This window comes from Orcinus orca, chromosome 13 (assembly GCF_937001465.1).
Source record: "Orcinus orca chromosome 13, mOrcOrc1.1, whole genome shotgun sequence".
Classification (NCBI taxonomy): Eukaryota; Metazoa; Chordata; class Mammalia; order Artiodactyla; family Delphinidae; genus Orcinus; species Orcinus orca.
Window position 1 is genome coordinate 32,116,132 of NC_064571.1, and position 21,777 is coordinate 32,137,908.

The 21,777-nt window shown below is 49.4% G+C and overlaps 1 protein-coding gene across 2 annotated transcripts in view; it reads left to right on the forward strand.

Moving 5' to 3' along the window:
- Positions 1–21,777, forward strand: part of TGFA (transforming growth factor alpha) — a 105,833-nt gene that overhangs the window by 77,152 nt on the left and 6,904 nt on the right. The window contains exons 3-4 of one of the 2 annotated variants that reach the window (XM_049695759.1): positions 5,928–6,045; positions 19,638–19,787. In XM_049695759.1, the coding sequence (XP_049551716.1) occupies positions 5,928–6,045; positions 19,638–19,787 (268 nt within the window). Of the gene's footprint in view, positions 1–5,924; positions 6,046–19,637; positions 19,788–21,777 lie in introns of both variants that reach the window. The other variant, XM_033400448.2, reaches the window with a different exon arrangement.

The following is a 21,777-nucleotide window of genomic DNA, read 5'->3' on the forward strand; positions in this document are numbered from 1 at the left end:
GCCCCTGCCTACCAGTCTCTGTCTGGAGAGGTGCCTGTGCTCTGTACCATCCATTTCTCTAAGCCCTGGCTTAGCACTTCCGCCACCCAGGTGTGAAGCCTCTGTACTAGCCTTTCCTTCACACGCTGGCTAAATTTTGCAGGTTCATGCATTGCCTCATGTAAGCCTAGAATTCCATCCCTGTACACTGGGCCCACTGACAGCCTAAAGCAAGCCTTCTCCATCCCAGAACTGAGCCTAGACGACTTTGTGACTCTAGCCTGGCCCTGGGGGCATCAGCGTGTGGGTCTCAGATGCACTCAGGTCCATATGCTCCCCTAGCTTCACCGGGGCTGCTGACCAGTTCCCATCTTCGTTAAATTCGTCTACTGCCTTTTCTCTTAGACATTCCAGAAGCATTAGTTGGCTTTCCCACTAGAGCATCTGAAGAGAAAATACTTCATCCCAGGTCAAAAACGTGGCTAAAAGTTCCTACTAAAAAGCCAGGTGTCACTCTTAAATTGTCAGAAAGTTAGCGATGATATTTGAGGAAGTAATGAAACGGCTATAAATGATGTAAGCTTTGCAACAGGCAAATGTGTTTGCAACTTCTAACACCTGGAGAAGAGAGTGAGGTATCCGCTCCCAGCGACCAGCCCAGCAGAAAGTCCGATTTGGGCAGCTTTTAAAGGGGGTGATCACCTCAGCGGTGTGGGCGCCGCTCCCAGGGGAGCAGGGCTGTCAGAAGGCGCTGTCCAGATGGCTGCCTCCCAGCCCTTCTGAACTGGAGAGACCCCTCCTGTGAATCGAATCTGTGGCTTCTGTGCCCCTCGATTGCTATTCCAGACCCTCTTCCTGTGAGTGGGGCGGGGGCTCCAGGCCCTATGAGTGGGTCTGTGGTCTCTGGGCAAAGCTTTCACAGCTTCTCGGGAGAACAGGGGTGTCTGCGAGACGTGCGTTTGGTTAACAAGCCCGAGAGGCCTCTCGTAAATTTCAGAGCAACAGGAACTGAGCGGCTTTGAAACTCCCGCGGCAGATGGGCTTGGTATGTCTGTTCCTCAAACCAGAGCATTTGATTTTCCAGTCAGCCTGCGTGCTAATCAGACCTGGTGCCTGGAGGAGAGGAGGGCAGGGTCCTGGGCCCGGGGGAAGGGGCAGCCCTATCCTCCCTTGCCTGGACTTCCGCCCCGCCCCCCCTTGGAGTTTCCCTGTTGGCCTTTACTGCCTTCCTTTTCTAAATGAGGTGGGTTTTTTCCATTTTAAGTGTCTAGGCCTCTCCTTCCTTCACTTTGATATTTCCTTGAGTTTTCAGAAAGGAGCAAAAGAAAAATTAGAAGGGGAAGAAAGTAGAGGAGGGTAAAGGAAGAATAGGGAGAGGGAGAGGAGGAGGAAAGGAGAGAGACAGAGAGAGGCTTCGAGACTCATTCTCTGGGAAGATGCTGGAAGTTGGGGCGTTTCCTTATAAAGCTCATTGTTATTTAAGTTACTAGCAAATCCTCCACTTGTTATGACCGCCTGCCCTGTCTGGACGTAAGGCCAGCACCTGGCACGTAACCCACACTCAGAAAGTGGTGACTGTCTTCTCCCCTCCCAGCCTCCCCCAGAGTCCCTCTCCTCCAGAGCACCCCTGAAGCTTCTGGGAACATCAGTAGGACCGGTCTTGTCTGTGTGAGCTCAGCGTGCTGCAGTGTTGGGGTTTTCATTGCTGATTCTAGTGGTGTCTGAGGCAAACACCTTTAAAAGCCTTAAAACAGGGCTTCCCTGGTGGCGCAGTGATTGAGAGTCCGCCTGCCGATGCAGGTTCGTGCCCTGGTCCGGGAAGATCCCACATGCCGCGGAGCGGCTGGGCCCGTGAGCCATGGCCGCTGAGCCTGTGCATCCGGAACCTGTGCTCCGCAACGGGAGAGTCCACAACAGTGAGAGGCCGGCGTACCAAAAACAAACAAACAAAAAAAACAGCCCTAAAACAAGAGCAGTGCCTCCCCTTGACCTGTCACACTCAGCCCATGAGGCTTGCCCAGCACCTTCAGGCACAGGAGCCTACACCTCCCACTGAGGTTGCAGCAAGCGCAGAGGGCCAGGATGTGGCCCACCTGCGGACTGTATTTGGTTCCCTCCTCCCCGTCCACTTCCCCAGTGCAAACCACATCCCCCCAAAGCCGCTGAATGTGCTGTTGGAAACAGGACCCCCCCCTCACTCTGCACGATGGACCGCTCGGGGTTACGGATCACGATGGCTCCCAATGCAGGCTTGAACTAAATGCTCACTTTTAAGATGTTTGGGACTATATTAGGAGGACAAGCTTGTGTAACGGAATAGAAACAGGAAGTTTACATGAGTGCGTATGTGCGTGCGTGCAGGCACACAGGCAGCGTGTAGTTACATGGTTCTCCCTAAATGGTGGATTGAAGATGGGTTTTATTCCCTAAGATGTTTTTTTATTCTACATTGGCATTTACAAAAGGTTTCCGCGGTGATGTATCACTTTTGTAATCAGGAAAAAGGTGTTTAAAATAAATAGCCTTTTAGTCATCATGATCATTGACTAGCATCAAGCTCCCTTGGTCCCCTCAGCACCTGGGCTTGAGTGGGAACGGTGGGATTGTGGAGGAGTGGGACCCCAAGCTCTGAGCATCAGACTCCCCTCCTTACCCTGGTCTCTGACCGCAAGGAGCAAATCCAGCAGGCATTTGCTGCCATCACTGTGACCAGGGCAGGGAGTTTCCTCATTGCCTGGGCTCTTCGGCTCTTAGTGAGCTGTTGAACGACAGACGGTTTACGTTGGCAGATGCCTCTCTGTTGTCTTCGTGGAGGATGTCGTCCACCATAACACGTGAAGTCCCTTTCAAAAGCAGCTGCAGAAGAGAGGTTGCTCTCTGACCTTAGACTTGGGCAAAGCTGAGTCTGTCCTGCAAATGCAAAATAGGTGCATTTCTACTTAATGGACTGTGAACACCCTTGCTTAGGTGGCTGGGAGACATGGAGCTTCAGCACATGCGCGGGACTGTCTGACGTGTGTCTTCATATGTAACCTGATACCTGAGCTCTTTGCTCTTTTCAACCCCTGCCCTTATATTCCTTTGCTCTGCTCTGTCCTTCCCTTTCTCACTGCCTCTCTGTTTCTTCCTCTCTGCCCCGCTCCCCTTCTCTGGCCCTTTCTCTCCATCTCTGTCTCTCCCTCCTTCCCTCTTTCCCTTCCTGTCTGTGTGTCTCCTCTGCCTCCTCCCCCCCACCTAATTCTCCCTCCGTCCCTCCCTCTCTGTGTTTCTTTCTCTCTCTCTCTCTCTCTCTCTCTCTCTCTCACACACACACACACACACACACACACACACACGTCTTTCCCATTTGTGTCTCCTTTTTATGGTACCTATTTTTATAAAGCCTCCTCAAGTCGTTTATGAGATGAGGCCAAATAGCCGTAAATACAGGTTAAACGAGATCGTGGCATTGAGTCTGCCCCTCCCCTGTCAGCTCCCAAAGACAGATCCTGAGTTTTCCTTTTAATGTATTTCTATTGACCTGACACTTGACCACAGAGAACCTCAGCAGATTCCAGGCTTTAGTATCACACAGGAGTTTGAAGAGCTGGAAGGTGATCAGTTCCAACAAGGATCTCTTTCAGGATCCCTGTCATTTTACTTCTCTGAGAGGCCTTTTGTCTCTATCCTTTGTTTCCTCTGATACAAGCCTGTCTCTCAAACATTAGTGCACGTCAGAATCACCTGTAGGGCAAATGGTACTGTATATCAATTCTACCTCAGTAAACCCAACTTCTAAAAAAACCACCTGGAGAGTTTGTCACACGGATTACTGGGCCCCACCCCAAGGACCCTAATTCCATAGTGTGAGGTGGGGTCCATGAACTTGGCCTTCTGACAGGTTCTCGGGGGTGTGAAGCTGCTGGACCATAGACCACATTTTAAGAAGCCTGGCTCTAAGCCCTGACAAGGGACTCCCACTAGCCCCTTGGAGGTGGTTGTCTAAATGGCCTTTTGTAGAGCTTAGCAAAAGCCTTTTTTAATGTCTGAATCAAATTAGATCCACTAATCTCCAGCCACTTCATCTCTCCATATTTGCCCCTTGATGAGTTTAGTCAGCACAGAGACACCAGTTATGTGAACTACAGCAGACCCTTCCAGCTTCAACTTACCGTCCCAGTGTCCGCTGTCAGCAAGTGGCCAAGTCACTCATCGGCCACCTGGGCCTGGGACTCACAGGTAGCGGTTATCAGCCAAGGCAGTCGGAACCCATGTCCTAGAGGCCCCTGCTGGACAGGGATGTGCTGCCGTCAAGAGCAGGGCCGTCCAACAGCCCTGCGTCGCCATCGGCGCCTGGCTCTGGGCTTCCCAGCTTGTCCTCACATGTGAAAGTCACTGTCTTAGTAGCTGAAGGGCCCACCTTGACTTTTAGTTATGCTGCCCTGAACTTATGGAGGGAGGGGGAGATTATATACTAGAGTGGTCTTGTCACGTGTGGGGACTCATTAGCATAGTGGGATTGTCAGCTATGATAACAGAAGAGCTAACAGCTGAGCGATACGTACGAGACAATTTGCTGAGCACAGTATTTAACCTGCCTGGCCTCGCTCAGCCTCAGAGCCACGTTGAGGCAGTGGACTCCCCATCTCACAGGGGCTCAGCACCGCATCCAGGCGGCAGAGGCAGGACCCAGACCCGTGTCTCTCTGCCTCCTAAGCCCACACTCATAACCTCTGAGTGCCCTCTCGCCTTCTGCATCACGGACTCTGCTATATTTTTAGCCTCTGCTTTTTCCACTGGAATTATGAGGTTTCCAAAATTATGATTCTTCTGGAAGTAATAGACAGCAACATGAGTTTACTATTTCGTGGTGGTCAAAAATCCCACAGTATGAAATTGGGGCTTAATTCACTCAAAGAGCAAGAACTCCAAGCACATATTTTTTTCCCCAAAAAATACTTGAGAAAGACCCACTCCCCGAATGCCCGAAACACAAAATATAAGAGGGCCCCCTGAAAGACGCAACAGAAACATGTATCATGCCATCTTGAAATTGCTATCTACTATGTCTCAAGGGTTATTTGGACAAAACAAGGCTATTGGAGTCTAATAAAATAAATCCAAAGTGATACCCTTTGGGCTGGCCATTAGGTCATGTGTGGTTCCTTACCGTGCTTCCAGCTGGCCTGAGAGGTTTGGTGATGCCCCAAACCCTTGAGAGTTACAGGTGCCAGGGCTCCGAGTGGACCCAACTCTGCTGCCTCTCTCTCCACATCAAGGCTTTCCCAGTACTGCCTGTGCCGCTCCTGGGTGGACTTCTGTGCATTAAGTCATCTTCATGGCATGATCACGCCTAATCCTACCACCCCAGAAAGGCCCTACCACCATGTTCATGTAAATCCTTCCCAGACTTCCTCACATCTAAATTTCTGTTTGTTTGTTTGTTTAAATAGAATCATACTATACAGACCACATTGGAAATGCACTAGTTCACTTACAGTCATATGTCATGAACATCTTTTTGCGTCATTATTCTTCCTCAGCATCAATTTAATGGCTTTCGAGTACTCTTTTGTGCCTTTCTTCGGTTTCCTACCTTTAAAACAGATTTTTATGAAGGCTCTCTTTTAAAAAGTCATCACTATCACCTTGCAAAAGTAAAATTAGGTCCTTCTTGGGGAACGGGCTTTAAAAGTACAATTGCTCTGGTGTCTCTGAATTACACTGAGTCTTTTGGAAAGATTGTTTTGTTTTCTACAAAGTTAAGTAAATAAGTAAAGCCCCACTGGAAGGCTCACACTGCAGGCATCTCTGGTCCTGTACTGGCTGTTAGAAAGTTAGAGCTGAAGAGGAGGTACTGGTAGAGACCAGAAACGCCAGCCCTCCAGGCTCCCTCTCCGGTGGGGTGGACCGTGGGATGTCTGGCTATGCCTTGGATCTGAGCCGAACGTCTTTTCTCTCCCCAGCAGACCCACCCGTGGCCGCAGCTGTGGTGTCCCATTTTAATGACTGCCCTGCTTCCCACAGTCAGTTCTGCTTCCATGGAACCTGCAGGTTTTTGGTGCAGGAGGACAAGCCAGCATGTGTGTAAGTGTCCCCTGGGGTTCTGGGGTGCTGGGGCTGCCCACGCGCCAGCAACCCACTAAAAGAGCACTTCCCTCCAGAAGCCATGCCAGAGGCCCCGAGAGCCTTGCAGCTGACGTGTTAGAGAATCAGAACAGCGGGCTGAGGGACACCTGCTTCAAACCCAGTTGGTAAAAAATCCAGGTTCCAGAGCCCTGGCCCAGAGCCACTGAGGCAGAACTCCTAGGTTTAGAGCCTGGGGATCTGCATTTTTAACAAGCACCTCGGGTGACTCCTGGGTTCAACAAAGTCTGAAAATTCCTGGATTCACTTTTTTTCTTTTTTTTTTTAATTGAAGTATAGCTGATTTACAATGTTGTGCTAGTTTCAGGTGTACAGCAAAGCGATTCGGTTATTCCTATATATTTTTTTATATAAAGAATATATTCTTTTTCAGATCCTTTGACATTATAGGTTATTACCAGAGAGTGAATATAGTTCCCTGTGCTCTACAGTAGGACCTTGTTGTTTATTTTTTATATAGTAGTGCATATCTGTTAATCCCAAACTCCTAATTTTGGTTCAAGTTTAATTCACTACTTAGAATTTCTGGAGGGCAAGGCACTTGTTTGGATCCCTTTGAACAGCTGGAGTCTCTTAAGATGAGGTCTCTGCCCTCATCCAGCTAATAAAATAAGCCAGAAGTGCACACAGAGGGTTGGTGTACATGAGTGGTAACAGAGCAAAGCAATTTGGAAATAAAGATGCAGGCCAGGGCGTGGCATTTGCCACTGCAGGCTGAGCATGGGCCCCCGGGGGCTGCTTCTGAAAACATAGCTGAGCCCCACCCCAGTCCCCTGAATCAGAATCTCCAGGAATGGGACCCAGGAGTCACTTTAGTTAGGAGCCACCAGTGATTGCCACGGTCAGCCCGACTGGGCAAGGAAGGCCCATAAGGAAAGCTTCCCGGAGCAGGTGTCGGGGATTGGCCGGTGTGGAGAGCAGAGAGGTTGCTCCAGGCCTGGAGTGTTGGGCGACCTGCCGTTACAGTCAGTGAGGCCACAGTAGGGAGGAGACAAGATTGGAGATGAATTGGAAGCCAGAGCCTGTTGAAAGTGAGCCTTTATTCTCTAGGCAGTGGGAGCCGTGCCACTCGTGGCAAGGGGTGTTTTAGGGAAGTAAATCTGTGCGTGGTGGAGTACGGTTAGGTGGCCCTATAGTCAGCCTTGGCACTGTTGACTTTTGGGGCTGGGTAACCCCTTGCTGTGAGAGCTCGCCTGTGCACTGAAGGGTGTTAGCAACCCTGGCCTCTACCCACTAGGTGCCAGTAGCACCACCTCCCCCCAACAGTCATGACAATCAAAAATGTCTCCAGACATTGCCAGATGTCCCCCAGGATGGGGGTGGGGGGGTTGGGGGCAGAGGAAGAATTGCCCTCTACCCCCATTAAGAACCACCCATGTCTATGAAGTTGCCATTTTTATAGGTCAAAAACAGTTAAAAGTCAGCAATTTCATATGATCCAAACTAATAATACTAAATGTTAATAAAAGCCAGCATTTATTGGGCTTTGCTTCATGCCAGGCAACGTTCTAAGCATGACCCATGTGTTAATTCGTGTAACCCTCAGAATGATCCCGTGAGGTGGGCCCAGAGAAGCTGTGCCCAGATCACATAGCAGAGCTCACATCCAGACCCAGCCTGTCTGGCTCCTAAAACTGCATTCTTAACCATGATGCTTAAGGGTATCGGATGAGTAGCCCAGGAGAGACTGGGGACCGGGAAAGCCTGCCACAGTAAGTGGTGGTGGGTAGGGCTTTCCTCTTCCTGACGTGCAGCTGTGTGAGCCTGGGCGGGCCCCTCGGGGTGCCTCTGAAGCCTGGAGAGGCAGGCTGGCCACCTTCCTCCTGGGAGGCCTGGGTGAGGCCCCCAGGCCACGTCTGCAGAGCCAAGAGCCCTCCCCACCCCTAAATACAAAGCACGATGATGACAATAGTCTTCGTCATTCATGGTGATCATTCTTATTAAAATACACAGAGGAGCCTCTGGGAGGCGATGGCGTTATTTTTGATCGTAGGCTGGTCATTATGGAAAAACACTGGCCCTGAAGGAAGGGTGGCTTCTTGGCCTAGATCCCAGGAAGCCTACCAGTGCAGCAGGCGGAAGGCCCTCTCCCCTCCAGCGGTGCCCGGTGCCGGGACCCTCAGGCTGCCCCGGGCTGTGTGATGGGAGAGAGAGAGGGGAGTTCTGATCAAAGGTGTGTCAGAAGTTCAGTTTTTCCACCAGATCAGGGACTGTTGTAAACTCTGAGAGCTGGCAGCCTTGAGCCTGGGTCGGCAGGTAACCTTGCCTGTGGCCGAGCCCCCTTCGGCTGGCGGACGCCTTCTGAGAGCAGGGGGTGGTGGCTCCCTTGTTCTGTTCGGTCCAGATCCCAAGCCCCGCTCGTGGCTCGGGGAGATCACTGTCCCTCACATTTACACACCATTACGTGCTGGTGGTCAGGAAGACCGGCTGTCTCTCTCCCCACTCACCCTATAGCTATTACTGTTAATAATAGTAGTAAGCTCTCTGTGAAAGCTGTAACTGTGTGCCGGGCCGGCTCCCAGCACTCCACATACAGTGACTCATGGAGTCCTCCCATTCTCCCAGCTTCCCTCTCAAGTAGAGATTCTTGCCCTTATTGTATGAATGAGAAAACGGAGGCTCAGAGAAGTTAGGCGACTTGCCCGGAGCCCCAGAGCCCATAAACGGTGGAGCTGGGGTTCAGTCCCATCAATTCCAACCCCAAAACCCGTGTTCTCAGCTGTTGCCCCTGAGGGCACTCTGTCTCAGCCTCACAGAGTTCCCCTCAAATAGCTCTTATTTCCAGGAAAGGTGTTGGCACCTTCCCCCTGCAGGTAAACCTTCCTCCAGAGGAAGGTCAGGGTCATTCCTACACTCGTTACCCTCAGCACAGACTCTCAATGAATCCTTCCTGTGGGCCGAGGGCAGGGTCTACAGAATCAGCGGAGCCCCTGCTGCAGTGTGGGAAAGCTGGCCGTCTGTGGGGAGGCGTGGCCACGTGAACCTTTACCGCCTCTTTACCTCAGTTTCCCCGCTGGATCTTGGCGGCCCAGGGGTGGTATTCAGCCCACAGACGTGTTTCATACCATGGTAGATGAGTCTGCCTCGTGCCTTGGTGGTTGTAATTAGCTGTCCACGTTTTGGAAGTCAGGTTTTACATCTCCAGGCAGACGCCCAGCTTCTCTGGAACACAGCCTGCCTCCCCCCGCAAGTTCCCCAGTTTCCACCTCTTCCTGCTGGTCCCCAACAGTGAAGCCAAAGTCGGTCCCCAGTCATTCCTGTTGCCCGCTCTGTTCCGCTCACGCCAGCCTGCTTTGCTCACTTCTGCCGCCACATGAGCTTGTAAGCTCAGTGAGGGCAGGACCACGCCTTATACCTTTTTGTATTTACAGTACGTAGAAGAATGTTCTAATTCATTCATTCCCACCAGACCAAAAACTGTGAGTCCACGCAGAGAAAGCAAAACCTGCTGTCCCCGCTCTTAGAACTACCCCAGCTTTAGGGAGCTGACACACTCGTCCTTGTCAATAAAACTGACATACCTTGAAGTTAAGGCCGTGTCAGTCACGGCCTTACAGGAAAACCCACAGGGGCCCAAGATAATAGTCCGAAAAGAGGGAGCTCTTTCTAAAATACTGTCATTCTTAAGCTTTGTTTTCCATAAGAACAATAGTCCTTAGGTTTCCAGAGAACTAAAATGACATCTCACACTAAAATACGAGATAAGGAAAAAAGTTACAACAAATAACTAGTCAGAAATCACCAAAGGTAGTGAACATTATCCTGAAACATTTATGCTTCAGATGAACCCTAGATTGTATCTTTGGTCTCCCTTTAATAAATCCCTGCTAGGAGCCAACCACTTCAGAAAACAAATAGGGAAAGAATTTCCAAAGGTAGTAAGTAAAACCCTAGAAATGCAAGGGTAGGACTCAAACACGGTTTCTTTCCCTGAGGCAGATTCTGCAAACCGTTGGTCTGCTGCCTGCAGAAACCTTCAAACAAAGGAAAACAGTTGAAGGAAGCCACCCGGGTGACAGGTTTTCAGGGTTCCAGTGTTGGCAGCCAGTGACAACTCATCGAAGTGTCTCACCTATCCAAAAAACGCCCCTCGGTGACTAAACTCCCTGACTTTCCCACAGCCGAGTGTGAAAGCACATTGCTGTCAGCCAAGGAAAACATTCCACCTGGCTCTGGCCACAGCACATTCCAGTGGGATCTGAACAGAGTCAAACACCCAGAGCGGGGTGACCACCTTCAGTGCACACGCAGACTGCCTGTGTGACCAAGAACACGCCTCCTGAGACATCAGGCTTGGGAGTGGTTTTCTTGTTGGTGCGTGAGCCACTTTATGTAGATCTACTGTCATCTCAATAACCAGCAGGTGGTGGGGTGTAGGGCTAAGACGTTAAGACATCACCCACCCACAAGTCTGGAGAAAGTGCACGCCCTCTTTCTACCCCCAGCGGAAGCAGGTACTGAGGGTCACGCACCAGGCAGGATAACGCAGCAGTTAAAGGCATGGATTTGGACATCAGACAGATCTGAGTGACTTAGCCCCGTTAAGCCTCAGTTTCTTTGTGTATAAAATGGAGAGATTAGTACTTCTCAGGATTGTAATGAGGACCCAGTGACCATAATGCATGCAGAGCTTTTGCTGTCTGAGACAGGAGCCACTAGCCATGTGTGGCTATTTAACTTATTTAATTAATTAAAATTTAGTTTTTCACAGAAGTAGAGCCACGGATGTAGGAAACACACTTATGGTTACCAGGGGATACGGGGGAGAGGGATACATTGGTAGATTGGGATTGACATATACGCACTACTCGATATATAAAATAGATAACTAGTAAGAACCTGCTGTATAGCACAGGGAACTCTACTCAATAGTCTGTAATGGCCTCTATGGGAAAAGAACCTTAAAAAAGAGTGGATATATGTATATGTATAACTGATTCACTTTGCTGTACACCTGAAATGAACACATCATTGTAAATCAACGATACTCCAATAAAATTTGTTTTTCAGTCTCACTAGCCACATTTCAAGTACTCAGTACCTCTAGGCAGCTAGCGGCTACTGTATTAGACAGCACACATACAGACACTCTTTCCATCATCACAGAAAGTTCTTCTTAAATGTATTTTTTTATTGAAGTATAGTTGGTTTACAGTGTTGTGTTCATTTCTGCTGTACAGCAAGGTGACTCAGTTCTACATATATATACATTCTTTTTTATATTCTTTCCCATTATGGTTTATCCCCAGATACTGACTATAGTTCCCTGTGCTATACAGTAGGACTTTGTTGTTTATTCTCTGTGTGATAGTTTGCATCTGCTAACCCCAAACTCCCAATCCATCTGTCCCCCACTCCCCCTCCCCCTTGGCAATAGACAAATCTGTTCTCTATGTCTGTGAGTCTGTTTCTGTTTCATAGATAGGTTCATTCGTGCCGTATTTTAGATTCCACATATAAGTGATATCATATGATATTGCCTTCTCTTTCTAACTTACTTCACTTGGTGTGATAATCTCTAGTTGCATCCATGTTGCTGCAAATGGCTTCTTTTGTTCTTTTTTATGGCTGAGTAGTATCCCATTGTATATATGTACCACATCTTTATCCATTCATCTGTCGAATCATCACGGAAAGTTCTATTAGCACATTAGAGAATATTGAAGCCCAGTTCCTAGCAGAGCATAAGAACAGCCATCATCAGCACGATCACCATTGTGAACAGCACATTGTTACCATCACCACAGCTGAAGGATCCAAGTCCTGCTGAAGAAGCAGTGAAAGTTGGATAGACCATGGAACCCAGGGCTGTACAATGAAGAAGCCCCTACTCCCTCCAGCCCACTCCTCCCGAGCGCCCCAAGCAGAGAGGTTCTAGGACTTGGTAAATCCAGTTCTTGAAGCCAAAAATGGGCAAACCCAGTACAGGTGTCCTGCGACTCATGTCCCCACTCCCACCACGGCCCTATGGATTTTCTCCATGTTAAAGGCAAGTTGGTATAAACGTTTTTCTAAAACCATGGTCCCTGGCCCTTGGTCACCTTGGTTCTTGGCCCCCATGTTAAAAACTTTATCTCGGAGCCTGTGCCAAAAGGCGTGGCTACAAATCAGAGCACTAGCCTCCTGCCAGAGGGTACACCATTGTTTATGAAGACAGTGTCTCTCAAGAGCCTGGAAAATGCTCCCATTCTTTTATTTACATTTTTGGCACTCGTACAGCCCTTCCTTTGTGTCAGGCACTTCACAAGATGTTAACTCATTTAATGCTCATAACTCTATGAGGTAAGTTTTATTACTATCATGTTTTAAGGACGCAGAATGAGTGCCACAGAGAGGTGGAGTAACTGGCTCAAGATCACACAGGCATTACGCGGGGAATGGGATTCAAACGAATGACGCTTTGGCTCCAAAGTCTGTACCATGTTGTGCCCACTTGCGGGATCCTGTCCCGAGGAAGTAATCTCAAATGCAAACAAAATGTGTACACAAAGATAATCCCCTCGCATTGTTTATGATATCAAAATTGGATACAGCCTAAACGGTAAGGGTTCAGTGAAGCAAATCGTGTATAATTTACTTTACAGCCATTTTAAACAACTTCTGCAGTTTCCTAATGACATAGTAAAATGGTGAAGAGATGTTAACTGAGAAATTGATGCAAAATCGTATTTTTTAAAAATCTTAACTATGTTAAAAACTACATAGAAGTAGTCCAGAAGAACTCCTTGTCAATCAGACTGCCATTTAAGGTGGTAGGGTGTACAACAATGTGGACTTTTCTTTGTCTTTCTGTTCTATTATATTGTGATGTATGTCCTTTCCAATTTGCTTAGAAACATTCTTTCTCTAGTTGGAGAACATTTTCCTTAAGGAAAAAAAACAAACAAACACACTTATAAGAGCACAGCTCTACATGCATTATCCTATTTCTTTAAAATTTTAAAAGGCACTGTGAACCAGGTACAAAAGGGACTTAGGGGAAACACTGAGCAACTGGACAGGACTAGAAGGTCTGAAAACCCTCAGCAGAGGAGGAAGAAAGGCATATCATTGATCATTTAATTCTTGTTAAAATGAGGAGGCCTAAGCCACAAAGTTTGCTCCTAAGAAAAGCACCAAAGCAACCTCCAAACTGAATCAGTAACAAAAATGAGAAGGTCTCAGGGACTCGCCTGGCTGGAGCCCGTTGCCTTTCGTCTTCAGCCACGGTGGCCCCTGCAGCTCAGACAAGCTCCTTGCCCCTCCCGTGCTACACTCTTTCCTTTCTTTCTTATGTACTTCTTTTTTATTCTTATCTGGGGGAAACAGCCTACATGTGATTCCAGAGCCTCATTTTCAGAATTATGAAGACAGAATCAGCATTCCAGAGTCTTGTGTTTGACGATATCCACTCTCGACAGATAAAATTGAATGGTCAAATGTTATAAGAAAATGTTCAGCCTTACACATGTGCCATTCCCCTTCGTGACAGAAAAATTCCTATTTTGCTCAGATTCCTTTCTCTCTTTTTTTTTGCGGTATGCGGGCCTCTCACTGTTGTGGCCTCTCCCGTTGCGGAGCACAGGCTCCGGACGCGCAGGCTCAGTGGCCATGGCTCACGGGCCCAGCCGCTCCGCGGCATGTGGGATCTTCCCGGACCGAGGCATGAGCCCGCGTCCCCTGCATCGGCAGGCAGACTCTCAACCACTGCGCCACCAGGGAAGCCCTCAGATTCCTTTCTTAAACAGAGGTGCCGCATCTCCCATTTCTCCTGCACCTGAATGAGAGGGCCCACTGTACAGCTCCCAACCTGGGGAAATGCCCAGGGAGAGACGGGGGAAGAGAGGAAGGAGAAGGGGGAGGGGCAGATTTTGAATTGTTGGGTCTTGATTCTGTGTCCTTAAATGACCTTCTACCTCAGTGGTTCTCAGGCCTCAACATTAGAGTCACTTGGGTGCCCAGACCAATTGGATGGGCATCTCCAAGGGTATGACCATGGCCCCGGCATTCTCCAGAGCTTCCAAGGTGATTCCAATGTACAGCCAGGTGGGAAGCAGTGCCTACCTGAGGTAGAGACAGCAGCTGAGTCAAGCGTGATTCATTTGTGACCAGGTGAGGTGACTTTTCCCCTCATTGTGTGACTTATGCTAAAATAATTGCGTAGTTAAGTCTAATATTAGTAGAAGCTTGGGAAACTTTTTTTAAATGTATGTCACCAAACCTTTTCTTGCTCCCCCCGCTAGTAAAGAGCAACTGAGAAGCATCCCTGTATTACAGTCGACTGGGGAGAAGAAAGGACCTCCCTCCACCCCAAGGCCAGAAAGTCTAAATTGTGTTCTCAACTTTGACTGCCCATTGGAATCATCTGGGAGCTCTAAAAATGCTGATGCCCAGGCCTTACTCCCAGGGATTCTGATTTAGTTGGTCTGAGCTGTGGCCTGGACCTCAGGATTTTTTCAAGCTCCCCAGGCCATTCCAATGGCCAGCCAGAGTTGATTTCGCTGGTAAACCTTCACGGTGGCTTTCAACTCAGGCTTCATCAGAATACCCTCGGCCTTTTCTTTAAGACACCCGGCCCCCATTTTCAGAGAGATTTTGACCTGGGAGGTCCTGGGAGAAGCTCAAGTATCTGGACCACTGGCTGTTCTGCCTCCCAGCTGCAGCTGGGCTGCTTGGTGCTAAGACTTGCTCTTCTTGGAGCTCACCTGGGCCATGACCTGGAGTCTCGTGTATTAGGCAGCAACTCAGGTGCTCCCCGTGCCTCACTGGGGAAGTTTTCATTCAGAAGCAAGCTGAGCTCCCTAACTCAATGAGACTGGGGTTTGAATGTTTACTGCTGTGACACTAAGTGGACAGAGGCATTCTTTTTGGCATGAAGACTTTCCTAATGGGAAAGACCTCTGCCTGGGGCAGTACTGAGGCCAGGCTGGTTGGAAAGGGCCCAGCACACACATGGCAGGAAGAGGATGGAAAGTCAGCAAAATGTGACCCAGCCTAGAGGGTTATCTTCCCTAGTGGGTTAAGACGGCACTGTTTGGGGGCATCTTTGCAACTTGCTACACCCACAGCAGGAAGACCTCTTTATGGGGCAATCAGTCACCCCTCTTCCTTTTTGCTGTGCAGTTTGTGAGTTTGCCATTGGATCACTATCCCACTATCCCAGAGTAGTATCTTCTGGATTAATTTCCATTACCCCAGAAAGGTCTCCCTCACAGTTGAGATCCTTAGGTTTTTTTTTTTTTTTTAACATCTTTATTGGGGTATAATTGCTTTACAATGGTGTGTTAGTTTCTGCTTTATAACAAAGTGAATCAGTCATACATAAACATATGTTCCCATATGTCTTCCCTGTTGCGTCTCCCTCCCTCCCACCCTCCCCATCCCACCCCTCCAGGCTGTCACAAAGCACCGAGCCAATATCCCTGTGCCATGCGGCTGCTTCCCACTAGCTATCTACCTTACTGCGTTTGTTAGTGTGTATATGCCCATGACTCTCTCTCGCCCTGTCACAGCTCACCCTTCCCCCTCCCCATAACCTCAAGTCCGTTCTCTAAGAGGTCTGCGTCTTTATTCCTGCTTTACCCCTAGGTTCTTCATGACATTTTTTTCTTAAATTCCATATATATGTGTTAGCATACGGTATTTGTCTTTTTCTTTCTGACTTACTTCACTCTGTATGACAGACTCTAGGTCTATCCACCTCATTACAAATAGCTCAATTTCGTTTCTTTTTATGGCTGAGTAATATTCCATTGTATATATGTGCCACATCTTCTTTATCCATTCATCCGATGACGGGCACTTAGGTTGTTTCCATCTCCGGGCTATTGTAAATAGTGCTGCAATGAACATTTTGGTACATGACTCTTTTTGAATTTTGTATTTCTCAGGGTATATGCCCAGTAGTGGGATTGCTGGGTCATATGGTAGTTCTATTTGTAGTTTTTTAAGGAACCTCCATACTGTTCTCCATAGTGGCTGAACCAATTCACATTCCCACCAGCAGTGCAAGAGAAATGCAAATCAAAACTACAATGAGATATCATCTCACACCAGTCAGAATGGCCATCATCAAAAAATCTAGAAACAATAAATGCTGGAGAGGATGTGGAGAAAAGAGATCCTTAGGTTTTTAACTCCTGAATCTGCCCGCCCCATCTGTAAAACAAGGTAAACAGCAGCCCAGACCTCCCATGCAGTAGTCATTGTTGGGATTAACAGAGATAGTTCCTGTAGGAGTTTAGCATAGCCTTCGTTGATAATGTAATTAGCACTAAGCTCCCACTATTTTATTTAAATGGGATTTCTTAGAGTCCCCAGCATTGATTTGTTAATTCATAGGGTTTCCAGAACCAAGCAGTTGAGGAGGTGTTAGAATCCTCCTCTCCCAGGGCCTGCAGGTTAGAGTAGGAACGTCTCTAGCTGGGTGAAATTGCCTCCTGAGGTGCTCTTCCTATAGCCTGGACCTTTCACGAATAGCTGTGCAAACCCTCATCACACTACCCTTCCCTAGGAGGAAGCAGACTGACACCCAGCTACAGAGAAGTCTCACTGGCTTGACTGCAACTCCTGGTTAGACATCTAACAATCCATCCCAAAGCCCAGGCTCCCCAACCCTCTTCTGCTCTGTGGTTCACCAGAGTTTTTGTAGAGCTAGGTCTTGCCTGCGGGAGCCTGGAGGCTGGCCTAAAGTGAGGCTGGTGGGAGAGGCAGCCAGAGAGGTGGGCATAGTCCTAAGGGCCTTCAGAGAAGGAGAGGCTATAGGGAGATCCATAGAAAGAGCTATGGAAAATGGATGGATGGATGACTGGGCGAATGAATGAGTGAGTCTTTAAATTATATCTCCTTGGCGAATGTGGTCTTTGAGATGGAGTTTGAGGAAGAAAGTGAGGAATAATATTCCAGGCAGAGAAGGTGGCAGGAGCTGAGATGGGCAAAGGGAAGGTAGTCATTCATTCATTCATTCATTCACAGGCCGACGTGTCCTGAGTGCCTATGTGCTGGGCGCTAGTTTAGTTGACATTAGGGGTGGGGGGACTTCTTGGGTTGGCTGAAACCTAGGTGACTGGAGATAAAGTAGAGGGGGTGGGTTAGGGTCCTGCAGATAAGGGGTGTTGGATACCAAATGGAGGAAGCCCACAACCCAGCTGGGAGCCATCTGGGTGCAGGGTGAATATTCAGGATGGGTTGGAGGAGGGACCCTTTGCAGGATTCGCTATAGACACCCACAGCTTCAATTTGTGCATCACCTGTGCCTGTTGCATATCGCCTCTCAGTCTCAAGTTCAGTCCACCGTCAGCTTTCCCCTACTGGGAAGGGGCCAGCGCCTTGTTTTCTCCCCAGCCTACAGGGTGAGCTGTTTCTGAATTTGCCCTCAAAATGATTTTGTTATTAAGACCAAACAAAAGCAAACTTGCCCCTGTTTCCTAGCCCCTAGTCATCGCCATCCTAGCCAAAGTCTGTGAGAGTCTGTGTTCTTATTCACACTTCTGTGGTCCAGATCCTTTTTCAGACAAGGTCTTCTTGCCAGAGCCCTTGCATCTTCTTCCTCTCTGGAGCCTCTCTCTCCTCCTCGGGTCTGGAGAGAACTCTACATGGCATTTTCCATCCCGGTTGGCCCTCCCCAGCTTCCTTACTAACTGAAGACTGCAAACCCTTTGCACCCTTGTTGAACCTAAAAGCTCAAATCTCCTTTACACTTTCAAGATTGGAGGCTAAACCAAAAGCCAGATTTAATCAAGAACTGAATCTGCGGCATTCTCATCACAATCCCCAGATAGTGTGCAGGGGCAGCAGCCCTGCTGAGTGAGCGAGAACCCAGACCCTGTGGTCAGCAGACCTGGGAATGGATTTCTCTCTCTTCCCTGGCAGGGTGGGCACAGGCAAGTGACTTGACTTTTCTGTGCAAAGACTAAGTGAGAAAACATGTGTCAAATGTAAACTAACCTCTAACAGAAAAGCAAGTTCAGACAAAAGAATTCAAACTAAAGAATACCTTTAAAGGAGGTACATAACAGTTGGGGCTTTGGGATAAAGAGCACCAGTGAGAGACTTTTCCATTAAGCAGCGTTAAAGACAGAAGCTGTATGTTCTGGTATCCCAGGTTGTAGCCTTAAGCAGCCATTTTTGCAGTATCTCCTGTTTGCCATAACCTTAAACCCATACAGTATCTGAAAATGATTCAATTTGTGCTAGCATTGAGCAAAACCTGTACTCCAGGAAAATGTACTATATTTGTCCTGTGACTCCTTCTGGCATGTGGGGTCTGGCAGCCCGGGAGCCCAGGTTTAAGGGAATCACAAATGCAACGCCCCTGGGGCTGGTCCTGCACAAGAGCAGGCGTACCAGGATCCTTAATCCCCCTTCATTTTCCTTGCCCTTCCAAAGCCTTTTAATCTAAAAGTGAAGGTGACAGTCTGGCTATTTCATCAAAAGGTAGACTCTTAAAAAAAAAAAATTTAACTATCATTGTCGTGTCTGAAGGGTGGTGGGGAGGGACAAAAACCTTTAAATCCAGTGTGATGTTTGGTGCACGACTGCCCCTCAAGGAAGTCCCCTGTGGGAAGGAAGCTATCCCACCTGAGAAGGCAGTGGTGATCAAACATTTTCATTACAATAAAAAAGTCACCCCAGACAAAGGGACCTGTGTGTAAGCTAAGTATCTTCTACTGAGAAGAATCATATGCTTGGTAGAAAAAAAAAAAGGGCTTGCATCAGAAAATGACCATCGCTTCCTTATGCCTAGAACATGTCCTGAGGAATCACCATACACGAACCCCTTGTGGCCCCAGCCAGAATCTGGGTGGGGGGAGTTTAGCATAGGTGAGGGCTACGTGGAAGAAGCAGCTTCAGCCCTCAGCTCTTAGGAGGAGGCCGCTACTGAAATGATTGATGCCAAAGAGTCTCTGAATAGCAGCAATACAAGCAATACTATCACCTTGTGTTGGTATTGCCCTTTACAGGCTACATGCATTTTCATAAACATGCGTCGTTTTGTGCCGTTACTAATCCTCTAGCGGAGAGAGGCCAGCTGTTATTACCAGATAGTGGTGCTGGCCTCTAGTCCAGTACACGCCCCACCTGGTAAATGTCTGCAGAACTAATTAAACTTGATGAAGAAGATAAAAAAGCAAACCGCAGTCTTTGTCTTCTGCTGGTTTAGCATGTTGTCTTTCTCTCATCACTAGGAATTCTGAATACACACATTTAGTTTAAAAATAACCTGGATTTTTATGAACTGCCAAAATGAGCTCCGTGTCTTGGACACACTTGCCGCCCTCCTCACTCCCCCGGGACCTGGCACGGTTACCGTAATAACGAAGTGCCTCAGCAGCACCTTCCCCTCAGATGATAAGCTGGTGAGTTATCCCTTGTTCTCCAAACAAGAGGAGCCTGTGCAGGGGAGTAGGAGAAATTTTGCTGATGCCTTTGCCTCCAATAGCAAAGGCTGGAGGGGCCCCTTTGGGCTTTTCCCCTCCGGCCCAGCCTTCCTGGGGAGTGGGGAGAATGAGACTTCTGCCTGGAGAGCACACTGATGTTCCTGTCTTCCTCAGCTGCCACTCTGGGTACGTCGGTGCACGCTGTGAACACGCGGACCTCCTGGCCGTGGTGGCCGCCAGCCAGAAGAAGCAGGCCATTACTGCCTTGGTGGTGGTCTCCATCGTGGCCCTGACTGTCCTCATCATCACGTGTGTGCTGATACAGTGAGTCTTTGCTGCCCCCGAGGCCGGGACCCCCACCTGCAGGCCCTCCCGGGGCCATAACAGGGCCACCACGACAGCTTACTGCTGTGATGTCTGATTAGTGTTAGCAAAGCAAAGAGGAACTTTGGTGACAGCCACGTTGTGTGAAAGGCACACATCCTGGCAGGTCTGCAGCACACATCCTGGGAGGTGCCCCATTGGAAGCAGAGCCAAAGGTGCTCTCTCTCTGCCGTGGGCTTGGAGCCCTCACCATTGTCATGGGGATGTGCAGGGGTTCCAGAGGGAACTAGACACGGCTCCCAGCCTCCCGTGGGCAGTAGCGGCCTCGCTTCCTCTCCACGGAAGGCACTTGGCGAATCCTAAAGCCACTGTTGCTGTTATGACAGGCCTCCCCCTTTCTCTACTTCTCTGCCCTATTCCTCCTCCTCCAAAACTCAGTCTCTGCCTGACATCTTCCAGGAAACCTTCCTGAGCCCTAGACCAACTGAGCCCTTTTCCCGGTGTTTCTTAGCCTCCTTCGCTTGCCCGTATCTCCCGATTGGACTGCTCTGCAAAGGGAGAGGCCCTAGGGCTGTATTTCCAGCATCTGGCCAGATTTATTCCCTGGAAGTATCTGGAGACCTCTAAGTCACAGAGCAAGCCCTCAGGGTATGCTACCTAATTGGACACGCACAAGAAATGGACATACCGGCCAAAGGCTGCGGTTAGCTCAGCGTAGAGTAGCTCGTGGTGGAAACAGTAAGTAGACAGGTCCCTCTAGCCAGGCCTGGAGGAAGCAGGAAGCCAGACTTGAGCCCTCTGGGGTTGCCTGGGTTTGGGACAGATAAATAAGAGTCTCCGTCCCGTTTGTTTATTGGCTGTTGCTGTTGGAGCGTCTAAAGCACACGCTCCTGGTTCTGGGAATGAACGGGGTGCCCCTAGAGCCCCAGCTTGTTGACAGTGGCCGCAGCGCACTCACATCCTCCTCCTGGATCCAGCCAGTGTTAAGGGCGAGGGATGAGGTCTCAGCTGGGCTGTTCTACTCCCATGTGTCTTGGGAAAACATGTTTGCAGGCTGGGGCATAGCTCAGGTTCTGCTACTCGTGAAGACCCCCTGGGGAAGCAGGAGCAACCTATTGACCACTAGCCTCGATTCTCATGGCCGGCTGGCTATGTGGGGGCGCCCGTCACTCCCACAGTCCTGTTTCTGTGGCCAGGAGGGTCCCAGAGCCGTAGGAACAAGACTCGGTGCCCACGTGCGCCCCCCCCAGGAGGAGTGAAAAGCTCATTTTGCCATGTTCTCTAAAGACAGAAACAACCCAGGGCACCTGGGCGGCCTCTCTGATTCCCAGGGAGGAGTCCCCAGGGAGGCAGCCATTCCCTCTCTCCTCTGTCCTTGCCAAGCCCATCCTTGCCAGAGATCAAGTTCAGAATCCCTGAGAGACCAAGCCCCCGCCAGACTGCTGGTTGCCAGGGCACGGGGTCCCTCCTGAGTGGCAGAGTTGGTTGGGACCAGCTCATCCCATGCCAGAGGGACCTAGAGGCCTTGATCTCACTGCCCTGGGCCATTCCTGTCTGGGTAGTGACGGGGCAAGCCCTCCTGGCTAGGTGACAGCAAGACAGCAGTCACTGATAGATCTGGAGTCAAGACCTAGGTCCCTCCCGCATGGGGCGAGCTGGTCCCACCCCGGACTCTGTGGCTCAGGAAGGACCCGGGCCCGGGAGACTGCTCTGGCCACCCCCGGCAGAAGCAGCTTGGGCAGAAATGTCCCAGGGTCCCTTCTCAGCTCTGCTGCCCAGAGATTCAGGGGCTCTAGTAACCTTCCTGGGGCAATGCCGAGAGAGAGGGGCTGGGGTGGGGATCGTGAAATGTCACCAGGCTCCAACAGGGAAGCACAGCAACAGGCTTGTTTCCTCATCCGTTTCCAGGCGCATGTCAGCCCCGAGACCCCTCCCAGCCCCAGACACTGGATGTATAGGTTACATACACCTTAGGGTTAGAATGAGTGGA